Genomic DNA, 22300 nt, shown 5'->3' on the forward strand with positions numbered 1-22300 from the left:
GGCGTCGCGACGCCGTGCGCCGCGTCGGCAAGACGCGACAAACTCAGCAGTCGTCTTGCGCCTCGCGATTCCCGCGTTCCGTTTTTATCGCGCCATCTCCACACTCGTGCTGCCACTCCTGCCGATTCGTTTTCCAACGACAGACGTCGCGGGAAAGAACGTTCGACGAGTAGGAGGAATACGATTAACTCCATAAGCATAGAAAAGGTGGCTGAGTTTCGTGGCATGTTTAATGGAAACGCCAGCTGAATGCCTTACAGATAGATAATATCGCGTATCTGCGATATATCGGGTTCTAAACGATCGTGAAAAATTTAGATTTTATTTGCGTAATAAGTACGGGATGAAGCTGCGATAAGCATAGAATAAAGTTGCGATAAATATTTATGTATCATATTTTGTCTGGACAAAATGTGACGTAAGGTATAAATTGTCTCAGAATGACGTTAATGTATTAGGTTGTCCAAAAAGTTTCTTTCGTTTCAATAAGGTGATAATAGATGAACAACAATTTCTGTTTTATATTATTTTATTGAATTAGGTATGATGCATTTCGTTCTATTTCTGTTATTATGTTCTATTTCTATTATTATGTTCGTGCATAATTAAATAAACTAATATAAAACAAAAAACATTGTGCGTCTATTATTTCTTTATAAAACGAAAGCGTATAAAACGAAAGAAACTTTTTGGACAACCTAATACAAGGACTTTCAATTTTTTATTCTGTTATGTATTATTATTATATTATATATTATGTTATATCGTATTATTATTACATTATAAGGAAAATCCAGATTTTTCTTAGTATTTTAATCGAGAATATAATTTCAAAAATATATGTGCAAAACCCTATGGCTGGATTGCTAATATTAACTTATTTATTCTATTTGAGAGGCTTTTATATGAATAATTATTATTGGCACACAAAACTTTCAACGCGTTTTTATCAAATCTATGTTTTCTAGCACGACGTTCATGATATTTTGAAATCTGCTCGACCAATTGACTCAAAATTTTGTATGCACCTTCAGCGCATGTACCGCTATAGCCTGAACTCGAATGAACTCGGTCCTTTCTTTTTTCTATTTTTCCAAGCCGCCAAAAGTTGAAAAAAAGATGAGAAAAATTGATAATAAATCTTCGTAATGCTGTTATCTTCTCAATTATCAAATTTTTTCTTTCTGGTACCTGCTATAGCCAAACCAATTTTAATTAACAATCTGTTTGAGGTTTTTATTTTGGATAAGTAAATCAGCCGGAGACACCATGAGACACCATGCGTAGATGTAAAGCGCCGACACATGTAAAGCGCCGACATATAATACATCATGGCTACGTCGTATCGCCGCGTATCGGTACCTTTGCCTAACATACCATTACAAAAGTTCATGTTTATTGTGAATAATGTACTTAAAATCTGTATTTTCTGGACTCAATAAACTCCTTTGTAAAAAAAAAAAAGCCATGCGTAGGATAAAAATTGATGTCACCAATTTTGATTGTCTCACGACAAAAAAACAAAAAGGAAGTAACAAATGTTATTAAAGTATGTAAAAATGTAGCCTGAAAGTTTGGCTGCAAAAAGTGTCAAAGTTTCTTTGCAAACAAATTGACTAAACAGCCTCGAACACGTGTTGTACGCCAGAATACATCCCTAAAAGTCATTTACGAGATAAAAAAATTAGCAATTACGTATCGATGCCATGATACGTTATAGTTTGTACGGCGATATCAATCATATGTTTAATATGTTTCTCACGATATAAAAATGTTTAAAAATAATCAACACTATCGAATGAAAGATGAAAGATTGTTAATGAAGAAAAGAGTACATAACAGAATTAATTTTTACGTCTTACTATTCTTATAAATTTGGTCGAAATTACCTACGTGTAGAACATCTGCGATACGATCGAACACTAAAAATCTGCATCGAAACAGTTTTAAATGCATTTGTCTATGTATCGCGCTTGCTTGTCGCATGACATCGAAATTGGAGGAAAAATAGAACTCCGTAAAACGTCAACAGAGAATACAAGAAGCAATTTGAACGTTCGATGGAATCCTAAACAACGTAGGTTTAGGTCCTAGTAGATGGAAACAAGCGCCGGTGCGCTGCATAGTAAAATGATTTGCTCTGCAGCACGGAATAAGTGACAGTGAAATAACATGGAAACGAATGGACGAAGAATAGAAGTGAACAGTATCATTGGATGTAAACACGTCGGACAAAATATTTTCGCGCTCGTGTTTGCACGTTATACTACGAAAGCGTATAACCGAATGAGAAAAACAGCCGATGAGATACGCGTCGCCGATTCACAAATATTTCCAAGTTCTCCAGAGAAATAAAATGGCGAATATCCATCGCACGTGTTCATTCTCGTTTTCCTACCTTTTTCCCCAGATTTTTTCCCTTCCTTTCCCTTTACTGTTTACTCATACGATTGACCGATTTCATAACACGCACGCCTCTAAAATAAAATTTGCATTTTACACTGCCACTTGCGATTAAATCGTAGCGTATAGCGCACACATTGCTGCTTTTACGACAGATTGACATCGAGAAGACTTCGAGTCGAAATGAAAATATGGCCATAGAGAGAATTTAAGAAAATAAGAAAATAAGTGATGATTTCGATTCTCTTTAAGTAACATGTGAATAATATGTTTCTTTAAAAAAATGTGCAAGGAGGTGTAGACGATGTGTAGCTCGTGTGGTTCGAATGACGAGATATCTCGCTATTGAAACCGTCAAGTGTATTTTAAGATAATAAAAAAATAAGAACAGACAATATTTGCTAAGACAGTGTGTAAATCGCTAATAAGATCGCAGATAACTGGTCACCTTACGATCGCGTCCGTTTATTTATACTGGTCGGGGGAGAGCCGGAAAATTTGAATTCGTCTTTGTTTGACGGTTGTACGTAACGGCGACATTGTTTTGTCCGGAGTTTATTTATTATTACATTATGTGTATCCTAACGATATTGATACTCCGAGGCAAAACAACAACATGATTTAAATTGTCCCCTAGCTCATGTGCCGCTACAGAGGAGGACTCCTACATATGTGTGTGACGAAAAGAATTTGCTATGGGAGCATTGTTTTGAATAACAAAAATATAATGATAAAAGAAAATAACAATGCAAAACTTGAATAAAAAAGCGACCATTTTGATAATACGATTAAAGACTAGATACGTGCGTCAAGAGTTAGCAGAGATAGTTCCGCATTTTTATTACAAATAGAAATTATAAAAGAAAATAATAATGCAAAAATTGAATAAAAAACGATCATTTTGATAATACGATTAAGGACTAGATACGTACGTCAAGAGTTAGCAGAGATAGTTCCGCATTTTTATTACAAATAGAAATATTTATTACAAAATATTACGATATTAATGAGTAATATTGTCACCTTGAAAGTTTTACGTAAATAAACATTGTATTATATATATAGACCTGTAAATTTAAACTGTGATGTATGTCAAATAACCTCCGTGTAATAGACATGTACAATAAATGTTATTATATTAAATTATGCTGTCTATTATGTTCTTTCAATAAAAGATCAGAACTATTTAGATAGACACTTGTTAGATAGCGCCAATGTTATAAATTATAAATTGCATAGAGAAAAATTCAGTGACATTAAGTAAAATAATTTCTCATTAATAATTCACTTACACAATTTATAATATACAATAGACTAGACAATAAACAAAATCACTTAGACAATCACATTTATGGGTCAATCAAATTTATGACCAAAAGATCAGAACTATTTAGATAGATACCTTTTACATAGCGCCAATGTCATAGATTATAAACTTCATAGAGAAAAATTCACTGACATTAAGTAAAATTATTTCTCATTAATAGTTCACTTACACAATTTATAATATACAATAGACTAGACAATAAACAAAATCACTCAGACAATTATATTCCAGACAATATAAAAAGTACTACAAGATTGATCCTTTGAAGTATTGAAAATTGTCTGAACAAACTTTGAATTTTGCCATGAAGGAATCGGTCGAGGATTGAAATCGGAATCAATCGACAGTAATTGAGAATAGAAAATCGAATAGAGTAGAATGAAGAAACATGTACGAAGCTACGAATAGAGATATGATAAGTATGATGATACAAAAGAACGGAGGACGAAGAGAAGTATGAAAGATTTTTTAAAAAAGTATTTAAATGAAAGATATTTCAGATTTCTAATATAACAAATCCTAGACTACGTTACAAAATATTATACACGTTATTGTTCTGTTATTAACTTCTGAATATTAATCTCAACATGAGACAAAAGTTTACAGACACAGTAAAAGAAATACGTAGTTACGAGAAGAGTTTCGCGGGTTTGTTGACTCGTAACTATACTTATAACTTGTAACTTGCGAAAGAGTGCAGGAGCCCTTTTTCAACCTGCAAACCGCAACCAGCCGCGCGACTAACGATTAACATTCGTTCTTTCGACGATATTATTAACTTCTATCTTGAATTTCTTTATTATTTCTAAAATCGGAGATTTTCACATTATCCTTGCAACGATAGAATAATTTAGCTTCCTTTGTAATACATAAATAAATAATTTTCAATATTTGTGCAAAGATTTCGAAAGATTGTTATATTTTCTACTTATCATGTTCACGAATCGATTGCCTTTAATTTATCGAAATATTGATCGTAGTAAGTTAAAATATATGTCTCACTGCACCATTGTTATAGTAAAATTTAAATACGTCACGTAAGTTCATATCTGTTTCACTTTTTAATAAGCTTCACATACGAGTGTTTAATATATCGAAACATAATTAGTTTCTTGTTATTACGAATATGTTATATCAACATCTTTTATGTATTTATGAGACATTTAAAATCGCGACAATACGCAACATGCATATCTTTAATATGCAAAAAGTACATGAAATATCCAAAGTACAATAGTTGATGTAATATTTAATAGACGAAACAAATTCCTTTTTAAATACCATTTTCTATTCGTATTTATGTTAAATAAATTTGCATAAATATCTGAAGGCCACTCGTTATATTGCTACATTAAACGGTTTATTGTTCGTGTGGAATGTCCCGTTGCGATGACTATAGTGTGACTGATGTGACATTTAAACAGCGAACGTTGGCGATTCAATGATGTAAAATTATACTCGTAATTTGCAAATTATTTGTATTATACTGTAACGTCGTGCAATAGCGATAAATAACTCCCCGATTTTCTAATCAGAGAAAGCCGAATGCCAGCGTGAAATTCGTAGCCCCTTTGTCATTAACATTGATCGTTTAAATGGTTAAATATAATATTTCCGATAGAAAGATACACGGAATAAATCACAGACCAAGATATGCACATACAGTAGCGTAAATTGCAGCAATCTAGAAATTGCGATCTTATATGATTAATGTGCAGAATGCATGCATTATGAACTCGTAGTTAAGTGAAAATGTCAGATAATTTAATTGTTATCGCGCAAAGTTTCTAAAACGTTGTAGAATAAGTCGACATGCTTTGCACCAATTCCGTAAGAAGCTACTTTTTTATTCTCATTATTTCCACCATTTCTAGTATATAGTAACAGTCTATATAATATGCAATACTTTCCACTTATTACAAAAAATAAATGAAAACCGAAAAGAAAAATAAACGTTAACAACATAAGCGTGGCAATTAAGAAAATGGCACGAGAAATTGGACCGGGAATTTCATATTTCCATGCAATTTTATATTTCTACGAATGGAATTAAACAAATGGAACCTATATAATGACGAGATCGAAATTTGTCCTTTCTAAAAAATCGTAAACACTTTGAAATATGCAAAGTAAAGTACTTGTTATTATTTCTCTACGTATTACGCGCTTCTATACGTCTTTACGCTTTTAACTTTTCCATGAATGAGTGAACATCCGCTGTCTCAGAGCTTCTCTCGTGCTATGGATACGATTCCAAGGGCCGAAAATCAGCCTACGACGATCGAAAAATTCTTCGGCGGTAACACGCTCGTTTCTCGAACACCGATAAAAGCCGGACGACTTTTAATGTCCGTATCAGTAGGAATCCAAACGTAGTTGGCGCGGAAATAACCGAAAATTGCTTCTCGTTCGACGAATTAATGCTAGAGTCGACAAAATTAACGCCTCCGCAGGATATTAATTTCGTCGTTTTCGTCGAGAAAAGAGGAAAGAAAATATTCCTTGCCGTTCGCCCGACGAACGAAGACTCGTTAAATGGACATGCTTCGAATACTCCGCCGCGGGAATCGCGCATCGTTAACCAACAATTTCTGACTTCACGCGGTCAATCGTCCTTTCCATTGAGAAAAGCATTCCCATTCTCGCGGCAGCGTCTATTATTATACACGCGGCTGACTAATTGTCTACGTGAAGATTACCGAGAAAGGAGACGACGAGTCACATTCTCCATTTTTCTTTCTTTTCTTTTTTTCTATAGAGAAAGAGTTTCAAAATCCAGTATGTTCTCTACTAATCCTCGGATGGCGAATGCTTCTGGCGGGTGCAGGGTTTGTATGACCCATAGAGGAAGATAGCTTCCCTCGTAGTGTTAAGGTGGAAATTCTAGTTCGAAGTATCATAGGCGTGTATGTATAATAATTATTAATGTCTTTATTATTATATTTTTTGTTAGTATATTGCGTTACCATATCGAAGCGGTTAATGTACATAAAATTGTTGTTCGTATTACATATAAATTTATTACGTTCTTCTCGTCTTATAGTGTACTTTTTGTCGTTTGCTTACGTTCCCTATGTTCGTTGTACAGATATAGACGTAATACAGATATACATATACAATCGAACAAGTATTTATCCAAATAGGAATTTGTTCGACAGTTTTTTTATTCGTGCAAGAATTTATCCGAATAAAAATTTAATGGAACAACTGATTCGGTTAAGGATTTATTCGCATAAAATGATATATTACATATAGATATTTACGTGTTGCGTAATACATCGAGGATGGCCATGGTACTGAACGTGAGATATATTTTCAAGCTACATTGTCCAGTTGTTGTAACATTGGCTTTCATAACTAGCTTTTATCGGATACCAAGTTGGAAAGTTTATTTCTGTTTGGTAAATTAATTATTATATTATTATATTATTATGGTACTCTATATACTTGTACAAAATTAAATAGCAACGAATCATTATTCGTATTATTATTCGAACAATTCCGTGGCCATTATTCGAATAAATATAGAAAATAATTCGTTACGGATAACGAATAATTGTTTCGCGGATGCGAATTTATACCGATAATCAACTTGGACAGATATTTATTCGAAACAATTGGCGCAACGTCCAATTCTGACACAGCTTGATCAAAATATTCGGATGATTACGATAACGTAGCTACTCGCGTACTTGGATCGTAGAGAGCGGCAAAGACACGAACGACGAACGTCATCTCCCGAAGCGATAGAATTCTCGCGAACGCCAACGCACAAACGAAAATGAAGTTTATCCTTAGCAGCGGGATCCATACGAACGATAACTGCGAACGGGACCTTTTTCATCATAAGACATCCCGTTTCTGCGAATATGAACGAGAATTGCATTTCCTTTATCGCGTGCTCGAGCAAAAGCCAGACGGTGCCGGCTCAATATTCACGCTCGATCGAAAACTCCTCCCGTTTAATGCGTCTACGAGCAAATCGGGAACGTTATTCCACAGATTGCTTATGCGAGTGTCTGCATAGTCGCGGGACAACGCGTTTTTCCTTCAATTTTCCAGTAACCACGTTAAACGCAAAACGCCAAGCCGAGAGAAACTTTGTTTCCGAGCGGAGGATGGAAACTCGCTTGAGTGCGTTAAGGTTGCATTTCCATTTGGTTGCATCGTCCAAAGCACGAACAATACCGACGAAACCAGCGCGATGCGAATATTCGTTACAATAACAACGGAAGGTAACAAGAATATTTACGTAACAGCGCGTTTTAATCAGCTTCGTTTAATTCAACAAAGAAATATCTGCCACAAAACCCTGATATCTCGTTAGTCTTATTGGAAGTAGCCATATCGTTCCACTTTAATACGGCTGAACTGAGGAATTTTAACGCCGGTATCGAGAAAGGTATTTTCATACAAACGCGTGCACGCTCTTCTTTCTATTACAACCGAGAAAATGTCTGATTTTTCTCCACGGAATGGTACGCGAGAAAAAATTGTCCGCTCTTTGAAAAAAGGAGAAGGTTTCCAAACGTGAAATTGAAATGCGTTTGGGACACGGACAAATTACGCAAACAAAGAATTAATTCGCTAAAAGATAAAACGTGGCATAAGGTTTCGATACGACAGCATGTGGTTTGCATAAATTTAGTGCTTTAAGTATGTTTTTATATTTTTATTCGAAACGGAGGTTTTATCTTCCGTTATCGAGGAAATATTGAAATAACCATTTTGGGTGACAACTGTTGCCCAAACATATTTTGGACGAACGGAGTTCTAATTCTAATTAAGCTGGAAAAATAATAAATAGACTGAAGAATTTTCCTATTATCTGACTATTATTATCAGTAGTCGATAGCCCACAGGAAGAAAAACTAATTCGAAGATAATTCCAGCAGCATCGTTTACCTTTAATTGTAAGAAATTGTAACTTGCGCGCATGTGCGATTTATAATGTCATAATTAAAATTTGCAATTGAAATCAGCGTGGATGTTGAATACCTATATGCGCGATTTCTTCTCGCAATGTGATTTTTTCCCCAGTACAGAAGTCCGTTACGAACGATATTGGCAGAAAATAACCGAGCAACGTTTATATTTCATGGAAAGCTTTGTTCAAGGAAACTACATGAAATAAAAATACATCGTTGCTCAACGGTATGGGTTCATTTATTTTACGAGAAGGGAATCCTTTAATGGAAAAAAACGTGATTACATGTCTTTGCGACTATTAAAAATCAAGCAAGATGGCCAATAATGAATTTCTCGTATCTTTATTATAAACCTTCTTAACATCCATTGCGTGCATTTAAATATAGGAAATCAATTTGTAGCAATTATTAATCTGCAGCAAACTTAATTTAATTTTATTATCCTATAGGAAATTTCTTCTTTTTCAATGAGATTGCGTGTATTTATGGCTACTAAATATCAAGCAAGATGGCCAATAATGAATTTGTCGTATCTTTATTATAAACCTTCTCAACATCCATTGCGTGCATTTAAATATAGGAAATCAATTTGTAGCAATTATTAACCTGTAGGAAATTTAATTTTATTAATCTGCAGGAAATTTTTTCTCCTTCAATGTGACTTACGTTTGCGAATGCGTTTGATAATTTACAATAAAATAAAATATAATTGACGTTTTTGTATCATAAGACGAAAGCTACAAAGAAATCACATTCCACGCGTACAACGAAATAACAGATGCGACGTTTGTTAGGGGTAGTGCAAATTGAAATGCATGGCCTGAAGATTGAATTGAAGATTCAATCAAAATTGATTGATTGTCATCTTTTATTCTTCTCGGCAGAAAGGACTGTGTTCGATCATCTGTAGTAAACTTCACTTTTTTCTTTTTTCCCCGAACAATTTACACGCTTCCTCACATTATGAATAAAATTCTAGCCAAGAGCGTTATATAAAACACAGACATTTTATAATGTGCTTGCTTCGGCTACCAACGACATTACAAACGGGATCGCATTTAATCATCGCACGAGCATACGCTTTGTCGCAGGAACGTTCAAAATTTCCCTGTGGACCGCGGTGTCGAGTGATTATTGCTTTCATAAAATGTGTACGCCGTCTACTATAACAGACTATCACGGACGAAAATGTAAAAACTGTAAAAACTACCGCCGCGTACAACTCCGAGACATTTCAGCTTTATGCATAGATAGTGTACCGCCGCAACAGCCACTAGTCGCGAATGAAAGATGTATGCAAATCTAACCATCGTACGCGCTGAAAAATTCTATGCATTCCTGAACGATCGCGATGTTCGCGAGTTCCTTCGCCATTGCCTTTGTCTTTATTAAAATCTCTTATTGATTCGAAACGATCAGGTGTCGGATGGGCTCGACAGCGTTACTTTCCCGTGACGAACGATGGGTGTCGTGAAATAACGTGGAGTTACGTAAAATGGAGTTTGCGTGTTTCATTGGAATTCAAAAGAAAATGAACTCCGTGGAATTTAAAAATATATCGATCAATTCTAGTATTGATATAGAACTAACTCAATTTCGATACCTTTCATCAAATTCGACGCAATGTTTCAATCTCTTGATCGGGAACGCGTCACGAATTTTTGAACGTGACATAACGCCGATAATAAAATTGTAGGACGACTCTTCAACGATCCTCAAATTTTCCCGCTTTTCAGATGACGACGCATTCCAGCACTCGGAAGCGAGAGTTGTAACACTACAGAAGAAATGTATGAAAAATAGTGATGGTGGAATGAAAATTTATCTACAAAATTTACCTACAAAAATAATCTTCGTTAAGGCTGTATTTTTATTACTAAAATTCTGTTTAGTAACATTAATAGAGAAGAAACATATTAATATTTTCTGTTACTAAGATTTTGTCTAGTAACATTAATAGAGATGAAGAATAGTGATATTTCCAAGTGTTCCATTATTTTTTCTATGGTTAATGAATGAATATTCAGTTCAAGCTACACATTGCTATGGACTATAGCAATCTAATTTGGTTTGTCCTTGTTTCATCCTGAAAACAATTTTCGTCGCAAGATTTACGGTTTTGTTCTGTTACGATTAGAGAAAACATTCACAACAATTGTACGATACGATGAACAAAAATATTGGAATAAATAAAATATTGGAATCTACTAGAAAAAATGCAGATGCTAATATTGCTTCATTTTAATTGAGCAATTTTCAAATCGAGTTCGAGACATTAATGCAAAACTCGGGCAAGTTCACATTTTCGAAAAATTCCACTTGTTGAAGTTTTATAAGAATTTTTTGATCTTTGGGAAGAAGAATCGGCTATGTCCAGAACTCGCCTGGCTTTTGTTCTAAAATGTAACGTCAATGGTGACGTTAATCTGTCAGCCAACGTGTTTCAAACGTCCAGTAAACCTACTCTGTTAATCGCGTGTCTTTCTTCTCGTCGATTCGAAACGTCTTCGGACGAACAAGAATCACGTCAATCATGGGGAAGTAAATTCGTGTCAATGAGAGAAGATCTCAGTGATTTATTTAGGAAAATCAAGGAAGAATAAACACGCGAGAAGACAAAATATTTCATTTCAAATTGCCGGCATTATGATGCAGGTACCAGGCAAGTGGAAATGTCGAAAATGATTTGCCAGGTACATTTTTCAAAAATATAAAGAGTATCGTTATATCATTTGTCACACTAGTGTCTTACTAAGTCCAAAATTTCAGCGTGATTGCTTGAACTAGTCGTAATTAATTCAGTTACGTCGAATGCCCCGCAATTTCTAAGATCAGGACTTGCCCGGTTTTTTCATCAAGACCTTCAATTCGGATCTCGTTCAATTACTCCATAAATTCATCGCCAAGGGTTGTATTAAAAAAGGAACACGCTGTGTGCGTTTACGTCATAAACACGACGTACCTCTAACACTTTCGCTGAATTATGTATCATGATGTACGAGGATATATTATTTTCGATATTGCGTGCAGGTGCACGAGGGCATCTATCACGAATAAACTGTCTGAGTATCCACGAATACGCTGGAAATTTAATTACGAAGGTTTATTACGAGAGGAATGTTTGGCGAAATTTCACATACAGGTAAAGACAGATTAAATGTCAAAGGGAAAATGAACGTATTGAATTGGCGCACAGCTAGTGAGTATTATCGATTAAACGGAAATCAAGAGATTCGCGAAAGTTTCGGGGAATGCGAATAAGTTGCTTATGAATCGAGATTGAAACCCGAATCGAATCGCGTTTTAATTAAAAACAACGAACCTTGCTTGATGATATCCAATACGATCTTAATATCGCCGATAACAAATGGGAAAATCAGATCATTCGAAACGTGATAATACACTGAAATTATTCGTCATAAGCATAACTTGATACTCTGACCATGCACTAACGTCGCTATATATATATTCACGAACAAAATTCTATAGCAGATAAATAAGATTAACGCGAATATAATACACGTCATCATTCATAAATATTTAGATATCGATTTAATTGATTTTTAATGACAATACTTTTCGATCGAATATGATATAAAGTATTTGGGTGATACAAAATATCGAACAATTAATAATTAGAAGGAACACTTACTATCTTTTTATGAATTATAAATTTACATTATCAAGAAACATATGCAGGGTGGTTGGTAACTGGTGGTACAAGCGGAAAGGGGGTGATTCTACGCGAAAAAAGAAGTCGAAAATATAGAATAAAAATTTTTCGTTTGAGCCTTTGTGTTCGAAAAAACCGACTTTGAATTTTCGCTCGGTACGCGTGCGGTACGTTGTAACGGATCTCACTGTAGATCGTTGGCTCGATGGAAAAACTAAAAAAAAATTTTTTTTTGATTTTTTATTCTATATTTTCGACTTCTTTTTTCGCGTAGAATCATCCTCTTTCCGCTTGTACCACCAGTTACCAACCACCGTGTATAATATAGTACGTATCTCATTCCCTTCATTTTCATGTTTTTTCCATTTTCGATATGAATTTCGATTCGGATTTTTCGATAGTTTTGCGTTTTCGAGTAATTGTTCGTAAGAAATAGATTCGTATTGTTCACTGGCACGAAGCTTGAAAATCCTGCCAACTATGCTACAAGTTCAACAAATATGTAAACTTGTTCAGAAAGCGCTAACAGCGTTGCGTCTTTTCGACAGCATACACGTTACGGCACACCACTGATGCCTGTTGCACAAGTTTTAGTTTCTAAGCTTTTGATCTTGCCAGAACTATGCGGATAAACTGTTTCACTCTCATACATATACAAGTTGACGGCCGCACAAACTTTTATTATCATGTTCCTATTAGTTTGCATTTACATGTGTAGATTTGTTTGTGAACGTAAACAATCATATGTAATACATCTTGCAGTCATAAAATTATATACATAATAAATTAATTACATAGAAAAGTAAGTTTATTCTTTTTACAAGAACTGTTACAGGATTTGAAAATTAAGCTAACATCGTGAATGATTAGAAACTCAATCCCATTTTCATAATATTGAAACAAAAATTGGCAAAATCTTTTATATAATTTCATATTATAATATAACATTTACAATTGAAGATACAAAAAACACAAGTTTCCTTCTTTCGAAGCTATTAAATTTTCTCTTAAAATAGTGCACCTGTTTATGAAAAAATATAAACTTAATGTTAATGACGTTACCTTTTCGTTCAGTATTTAGCCGGATTTCTCTTTATTTTTGATTACTTTCATTAATCTGTTAGCTACACTATCCACTAACTTATTTAAAGTTTCCTTTCGAATACTCTTTTACTTTATTCTCTTTTTGAGGTCCATCGATATTTTTTTAAAGGTGGCTTCTCCTGGTCGTGGAGTTTTCTCGCTAGAATTCCCCATAGGTTATCGATCGAGTTCAAATCAGAACTCAGTGCTGGCCATCGTAATAATTCTATACCGAAATCTCGAAACCACTTTCTTGTAGTGGCAGTTGTATAAGTAGGAACATTGTCTTGCTAAAAAATTGTCCTTTTGTCTTTCCTATTTCCGTTACGAAAGGCAACATCTCCTCACATTCTATAACGTTATATTTATTCTTTACGAAAACAATTTTCTTTAACGTGTCCAGGCAAGATCAACAGTTTCTTGGAAATGTAGAAAAATTAACGCGCCAAATGTGTTCGAGTCTACAATTATTCGCAGCGTTGTATCTGTATGGACACGTTTTGTCGATTCGTATTAATAATATACGACTATTACTGAAATATATGAATCGATGACAAACTAATGATCGGAGACATTTACTATCTAGCTTGTGGAATCAAGAGACGTATGTATATCGTATGAAATACGATTTGTTCATCGGAAGCGTAATTAATGGTATACTAAAATTAAATCGACATTCATCCAAGTGTTAAAATTAATCATGATGGTCTCTTTGTCCAGGTAGGATACGTATATTCATTCAGATATTTGAATATTTCTCAATATTATGATATTCATGAAATATCACTAATTTATATTATAAGGAAATAATAATATTTTTTAAATCAATTATCTCGCTAGGCATCGAATATATTTTAAACCTAAATTGAAAATAAAACTAGAAGAAAAATCTTGTACATTTCACACTAAATAGTAAAACTAGATACAAATTAACTTGGTATGTTCAGATGTTTAAGCATTAATTTAGTATATTATTACTTGTATATCGTTTACATGTTTCTTACGTTTCTATTTCGTCTGTGTTCCAACATCTTAGTGAGTGTATTAAATTTTTATAGGAATATATTTTCAGCCTAAGTTGAAAATAAAACTAGAAGCAAAATCTTGTACATTTCACACTAAATAGTAAAACTAGATACAAATTAACTTGGTATGTTCAAATTTTTAAGAATTAATTTAGTGTATTATTACTTGTATATCGTTTACATGTTTCTTACGTTTCTATTTCGTCTGTGTTCCAACATCTTAGTGAGTGTATTACATTTTTATACGAATATATTTTCAGCCTAAGTTGAAAATAAAACTAGAAGCAAAATCTTGTACATTTCACACTAAATAGTAAAACTAAATACTAATTAACTTGGTATGTTCAAATGTTTAAATATTAATTTAGTGCATTATTATTCGTATATTGGTTACATGTTTCTTACGTTTCTATTTCATTTGTGTTCCACCATCTTAGTGAGTGTATTAAATTTTTATATGAATCACTTACCCTTTCGAACATGTATGGTCAAAATGGGTTCCCGTTTGGGTTTCTCGTTGCGAAACATTACGCTGCAACCACCTGCAAGGCAAATATAATTAACTATTAGAAAACACTAAAGTAGTCGTACTAGAAATAGAATAGTAAAAGTAATGAAGTTAAGTAGATACAATGAGTGGAAAGTGCGCTTCAAACACATCGTCTACATTTTTACCATTTGTATCTAAAGAATAAAAAATGATTCAATTCCTCTAAATTTTCAAATTAATCGATCGGAATTATGTGTTCGTACAAGATAACTGTTCAAGATATGCAGAGAAAAGATGCAGACAACAATGAATTAACCAATTGCGTATTGTTTCTTCCAATACTTGAGCTCAAACTCCACTGACGAAACGTTGCATGAATAAATAAGAAAGTCAGCAAAGTGTAAAAAACTGAATCTGACTCGCGAAGTTACTTATGAAATACGCGGAAGCAAAATACGATAAATGCGAATAATATTATAATAAAATAGCCACTGGCGAAGAAAAACGAATCTAGGTACTTGCATCCCGTAATTTTTACAATATACGTGTACATAATTTAATATTTAAAATTAATGGAATCCCTATATTGTAATGCACAATACATCAATTCTTTATATCGCAAGATTACAAGCAAAACGGTGTCAAAGTTAAATAAATTGAAGAAATGCCTAATGATTTCGTTCATCTCAATTTCCATACATGTCCTAACGTTCACGTACACGTCTGATTACACAGATTTTACATCAGAGTAATAACACACGGCGCTCTCTTTCAAGGAAACACGGGCGAGCTTATCACTCGATGTGACAGATACGGCGATCACAGCGTCTAATCTGACGAGCAATAAACTGGACAGTTGGTAAGTTCAGTCTCGTACAGTCAGTTTACACGGGTTCGTTTAATTTTACGTCATCGCCACACGCTACATGCCACTCGCGTGCTCCTGTAATTTCATTCTCAACACTCCACCGACCGTTTAATCTCGCGGTAGAGTAACAGCGAATACACGGTCTGCCATAAAAGTTTATTGTTTTTACACAAGCAAGGAAACCATTGCGCAACAGTAAATCAACGATCCGCGAGAGACACCGTGCACCTTGAGACTTGGCTCGATCGTTCGCAGTTCTCGTCGGGCAGATTCGGCGCGTGAAATCACGCGTAGGTGTGCGGAAAAAGGAAAATGTATCGGTATTGCTCTTGCAAGTCGAGGAATAGGCGACGTTAGATCGCGTCTGAACACTTCGCCAACTGTCCACCACTGAAAGAAGTAATATCCGCGTCTACGTTTTCCTTTTCTATGTTGTACGCGTATTGACAGTTGCGAGAAATTAATTTCCGTAGAAAGCCACGATTTTAGATTAAGATATCGAAAGATGATATTGTGACGGCAGTAGCAAGAAATGAATTTTCTCTAATGTCGACGATTCATTTGCCGGGTCCTCTGACACTGCGTAATTTACCAACTAATAATATTGAGTAGCGATTTCGGTTTCGCGTGTACCTAAAATATACGTCTACGCGTGTAATTAATATATCCGCGTTTTAATCCATGCGCTTCTCAATGCACGGCTGCACGAATATTGAAATACGCGGGTATTGAAGTACACGGGTACACGTATATGAAAATGCAGAGGCAAACGGATCATAATATCTATATATATTGTTAAAAATTGTAGATCTTAATCGCCGAAATAAAAGTAAAGGAACACTAAGGTTACACTTAGAATTCATATTAAAATAGTTTTAGATTTATATAATAAACGATTTCCAGAATCTTCGTCGATATACATTTGCACTCTTTGTCTCACCATCTTCCATAACACATTACCAACGGAACACAGTTCCATTCATCTGTTTTTCGAGACGCTGTGCACACACATACTTCCACACACTCATATTCACATACGTGTGTCACTACTACGCGGCCAATCTAGTTTAGCGTACAAAATTATACGTATCTCGATATGTATAATATAGTATATACGAGGTTCATGGATACACATATTGAAATGTATAATATCCAGTGTATTAACTCGTATCCGGCGTTTCATTTCAGAGATAAATATCGAAATATTTAGATATGAAAATTGTTTATGAGACTTCATTAACCAAAACCGTAATTTTTCTTATTTTCATCTGAAAGCCAGTAAATTAAGTCTTAATTAATTAAAGTAAATTGAGCTTAATTTATTAACTTTTTGTATTCAGATGAGCTAAAGTATCAACATTTTGTAGGAGTAACAGGTTTGTTTATTTCTTATAATATTTTTAGTACATAAACAGCACCGTATCTGCATGGCCGAGATTGCTGGAATTGTTAAATATTTTTTGGCAAATTTGAAAATTGCTAGATATTTGTTTGCCCTAGTTTTCACCATTAGCATCACCATTCAAATGATTTTAAATCCATAGCTGAATAGAAGCGTAATTATGGCTCGGTCATATGTGTTTCAGTTTGAATATAAACATCATTGTTATCGATGATGTCGTCATATAAAAATTCAAGAGCAGATTTTTCATGTGATTTTAGTACATCCGAACCTTGAAGCAAACGTTTTACATCTTTCTATAAATTATTTCTTTTACGTCAGAGATTTCGTGCTCCAGATTTTTGTACCATTGGACCAAAAAAAAACCGGATATATGGTTTAATGAATGATTAAATGCCATCTTCGTTTCATTCAAGTCTGAAACGTCTCATAATTTCCGAAATTATAGTTTTTTTTTTAAATATACACAAAACCGTGTCATCATCATTGCTTACACTTAATGGGAGATTGGCTTTCCACAAAAAAATGTTGTTATAATATTCTTCATTGTTTTTCATTTATTTCCAGCATTATGTGTTGTGTACCCTTGTATTAGTAATGACTCTGTCTGCAATAACATTTGATATTACACATCTGTTTCTACATAAACTGTCTAACATGAAATATATGGCGTTCCAACGTGTAGAACAGCTTCGTATTAATGTGCTTTTTGGCAAAGAAATCTGTTTGTTCTAGTGCATGTTTCGCAACACTTGAATGGTTAAAATGTCTTGCCATTTTACTGCAAATATCAATTATTTGTTACATGGTGTTTTCTTTTAAATGCATGGTTTACATCTAATTGCACAGTATGCGATGCGCATGTTACGCTATAAGTTTTGGTATCGTCCGATATTTCCGATAACAATGAGATGGTATTTACCATATTTTTGGCGTTGTCTGTTACGATGGCTACTACTTTCGAAGTAATTTCCCATTCTGCCAGAGTTCTGTGTAATTGATCTGCGAGATTTTAGGCGGTATGGCGTTCTTCCATTTCGTATACACCCAAAACAAAACTGTTTGCGTCCCGATTGGGATTAATAATACGTACAATTATTGTAATGTACGAATCATATGCTAACAATGACCAACACAGATGTATATGCTACGTTTTTAACAGCGTTTAATTGTTCTTTTATCTTTGTCGCGACAGTACTCTTTAAACTCATTAATCTTTTTTCCACTGCTTCGCCCTTGCATATTTTATCATTTCGCTGCGCTATAGACGTAAACTCTTGAAAATGATCGGATAAACAGAAAGAAATAGATAATTGTCTTCTTTTTTTGACAATTAATTTTGCTGTTGCCTGGTGAATTTTTTCATTTTTCGCAGTCGCGTTTTCGCATTTTTCGTGACGTAAACGAATGTTTAAAGTCTGCCAGTTAAAAATAAACTGCTTTTTACGTTACGTTTTTCGCGAAGAGAAACAGAACTATATTTTCTTCCACGCGTTCTGTACATACGAATTACGTATTTATTTCTGCCATTCATTTATTGTCTTTCGTATTATGATATTTTAACGTTGGTACTTATCGTTAACATTTAACGAGGTACTTTCTGTTTAAGTATTAGTGCTGCTAGTGGATCCTGTTGTTCCACTCGTATACGAAAATTCATTAGTAGTTTCTTCATCACACAGATTATACAAAGCTTTAAGCTTGCATAATCCCATAGCCAACTTTTACGTTTTGCCATTTGAAAATTGTATTTCAAATCATCGATAAATGTATAACATAAGTATACATGTGCTTGAGTTAATTATAGGTAAAATACCTTTTTATTTTTATAGAAAATATTACAATATTATTCAGTATTATGATTATAGTATTATATAACGCTACATATATTATCAAAATATGTCTAAAGCTTATGGACTTGCTCATTCTTCATTTTCCAACATTTTTGCATCTAAAGTAGCGTTTTGATTCCAAAAAGTCAGCACGAGCACAGCTCGAAGAGATGAAAATCAGACGTAACGAATATCACGAGTACACGCGATGTACACGTGTATTTTCAATAAACGTTCAAAATCAGAAACTCTAACATTAGCCCATTAAGTATTAATTACGAGAAGCGTAAAATGTAGTTCGTGAGAAAATTGTACAACATTCGATCAAATAAAGTAGCTCATTTTTCTATCAGCGCAAAAAAAGTAGAGGCGAAACGAAAAGTACAGTCCTCGGTAACTGGAGCCTCGAGGGGATAGCTAAAATCTTCGAGTTTCTATCGAAATTTCCGAGTAAAAGAATGCTTAACGAACGAAATGTTGACATACGAATGCACAATTACGTCCACCTTTGCAAAAAGTGCTAGGATTTTAATTAAGCTTCTTCTTCGAACTCATTTTACTCGACCTGCATAAATGCAAATGTTAGAGACGCGTTAAATTACGCGTTCGACCGGCGAAAAACGATCAGCTTTTGCATGGATATGCAGGTGGTGGAAGGGCGAAGAAGCATACGGCTTGTACCGTCTTACGTTATTCGAGACAATCAGTCTAAGTTGGAAACAGTTGGAAGAAAGACGACAATATCGAATGGTTCTCACAATTTGATTCCAACTTCGAGTTACACGGGTAAAATAACATCCGGACACGTGGTACATGATTCGGCTCAAAGTAAGTTTTCTTGTAGTCTTGTAGAGGTTTTCGAGTTACAGAGGTTCGACTATACTAGAAGAATACAGCGATAACAATACCGTGATATTTCATCGTAGCAGTTCGAACAATAGGTAAATTAAAATATGTTAGTGCGGTGTCTAGCCGTGCGAGTGAATTTAGGATGTCTTGGAGTGCATCGAACGGTACGCACTGCGTGACCGGAACTCGATTACGCATTCTTCTAAATACGGAACGAGAAGCCGTTAAGCCTTGCCTCGCTATATCGACGTCCACACGCTCTTGATTCTCATCGACGGCTGAGCCAGTCGCCACGGAAACCTTCTTCAACGTGTATCCACGGTGAAACATTTTTGAAATTATAATATTCACTTGGACTAGCAAATTTTTGGCTCGAACGCAATTCGTTATCGTATCCAACTGGGTTAGCGACTGGATGGAACTTTTTTAAATGCCGAAACGAATACTTTCACGGCTGCTTTGCATTCGACCGATTCTCATTTAATTGGGGTTATGTAAATTCATTCATTATACAAAATCCCAAGTTTTCTTACGTTCGCCGTCTATCCATGGCACCGTTAAATTTCTGACACAGTTTTGCTCCTACTGGCAAACGTCTCGAGGAAATATCTTCTACGCGTTTCCATTTGCATTGCATGATTTCTTTAATTTCCAACCTCCTTCGCATTAGTCCAACTGCTTCAATTCAAACAGGGTTCTTAATGAAAACTTGCTGAAAAAATACTTCATGAAAAATATAATGAGAAGCGGTTTTGTACATAACATGCTGACTCACGAAAGTATGTTTGAATATTTACCGTACAAAATTACCTATGTGTATATTATAAGTATGTACATGTTATACAACACATTTTGAGATTTCATTAGCATTGTAATAAAACAATACTTGAAATAATCTCGACTTGAAGACTTGACAGCATGTTTTTAATTAAGCAGAAAATTCACATTATTAACAAAGTAAATCATTTGCAATAAAGCGACTTGACTAACAAATATAAACGTGGAAATTCGATAGGACATCTCGGGTGAAAAAAAGTTTATTTAAATAATTGTCATAGCACTTTAAAGTTTATTTTTTTTACGCATTTTTTTTAAACCCGCCAAAATTTTTAATTTCACATTTTTTTCTATCATTATTTAGTTCACTTAGAGGAAACATGTATAATAATTTAATCCTTTTTTGGTTTTTTGTTTCAGTCAAGAATTACGAGGTGGATCTTTCCCGCTGATTGAAGACTGCGGCGACAAGACGCCCATGAAATAGGCTTAGAAATCTGTTATAATTTTTTTTTACTTAAAAAAAATTTTTTTGTATTCGTTAAATATATATATAACCATACCTTAAAGTTCAATAACTTCATTTCTTTTTCCCTTGTAAAAAAAGTCTAATTTAGGACACTCCCTTAATAAAGTAAATCGTTTGCAGTCAAGCTACTTGACTAACAAATAAACAACGATCCCACGTTGGTGAAATGGTTGCAAGTTATATGAGATTAAATTGCTTAGAATCTAATAACTCATCTGTACGAAGCTTCACGGTGGAAACGTGAAACATGTTTCAAAATCATTGATAGATATTGGACAAACGCGACGAGTAATTCGTGAAAGAATGAAAGTTCGTTGTGTTTTATTAAATTTGATCATTCGTATAATTGAATGGAAAATAAATTAAACAATATACGTATGTGGAAATGCTTGTTTGCCACTATAAAGGTAAAGCCAATTTTCCTGATTGAAACTCAAGTATTTGCAGTGATACGATAAAAAAACACTGTTACGACAATGGATTTATCGAATTGCCCGGAAATTTTACCGCTACATTCTACGTTTACAATTTTCTGTAGCAATCATCGCAAATCGCAAGTAGTTGAAACGTACGCGTATGTATATGTACATTTTAATCATTGAGATATGAGCTACGAGAGGTAATTGGGTTTATAATTGAAACAAATATTTTTGGGTTATAATAGAAAAGTAAATAATTGGGTTTATAATAGAAACAAATTAAGCGAAGACTGTCACCTGCTAATGGTGCAAAAGTTGATGCAACGTAAAATACAAATTAAATAAGAAATCAGTAAATGAAAATTAGCAAATTATACGCAGTTACAAATTAGATGGACTTATCGATAGTTTTTATATTGCATTAACGTTAATAAAAATCTGTAATATCGATACAAAATCACTACCTATCGTTAATCATGAACCAAACAACTATGAATGTAATATCACTGAGAAAATGAACTGTTATTGAGAATTTGATCGCTGAATACGTTCTATGATAAAGCGCAATTGAGGCATTATTTTTGTATGAGTGACGAATAAAGGAATTTGCAATGGAGGTAGCTTTCGCAGTATCTTTTTGGTGAATTGGTGACGTCGCTAAATCCGTAAAAAATTTGTTAACGCGAAAGAGATTC

At 34.2% G+C, this 22300-nt stretch overlaps 1 protein-coding gene across 1 annotated transcript in view; it reads right to left on the reverse strand.

The window, feature by feature from the left end:
* The window catches only part of LOC100744797 (cadherin-87A), a gene marked incomplete at its 5' end in the record, with an annotated part of 346103 nt that extends 331117 nt beyond the window's left edge, over positions 1-14986 (reverse strand). The window contains one exon of the mRNA XM_024364854.2: positions 14910-14986. Coding sequence (XP_024220622.2) covers positions 14910-14986 — 77 coding nt within the window. The remainder of the gene's footprint in view (positions 1-14909) is intronic.
* Between the last annotated feature and the right edge of the window lie 7314 nt (positions 14987-22300).

Source organism: Bombus impatiens, unplaced genomic scaffold (genome assembly GCF_000188095.3).
Source record: "Bombus impatiens unplaced genomic scaffold, BIMP_2.2 scf_0109, whole genome shotgun sequence".
Lineage (NCBI taxonomy): Eukaryota > Metazoa > Arthropoda > Insecta > Hymenoptera > Apidae > Bombus > Bombus impatiens.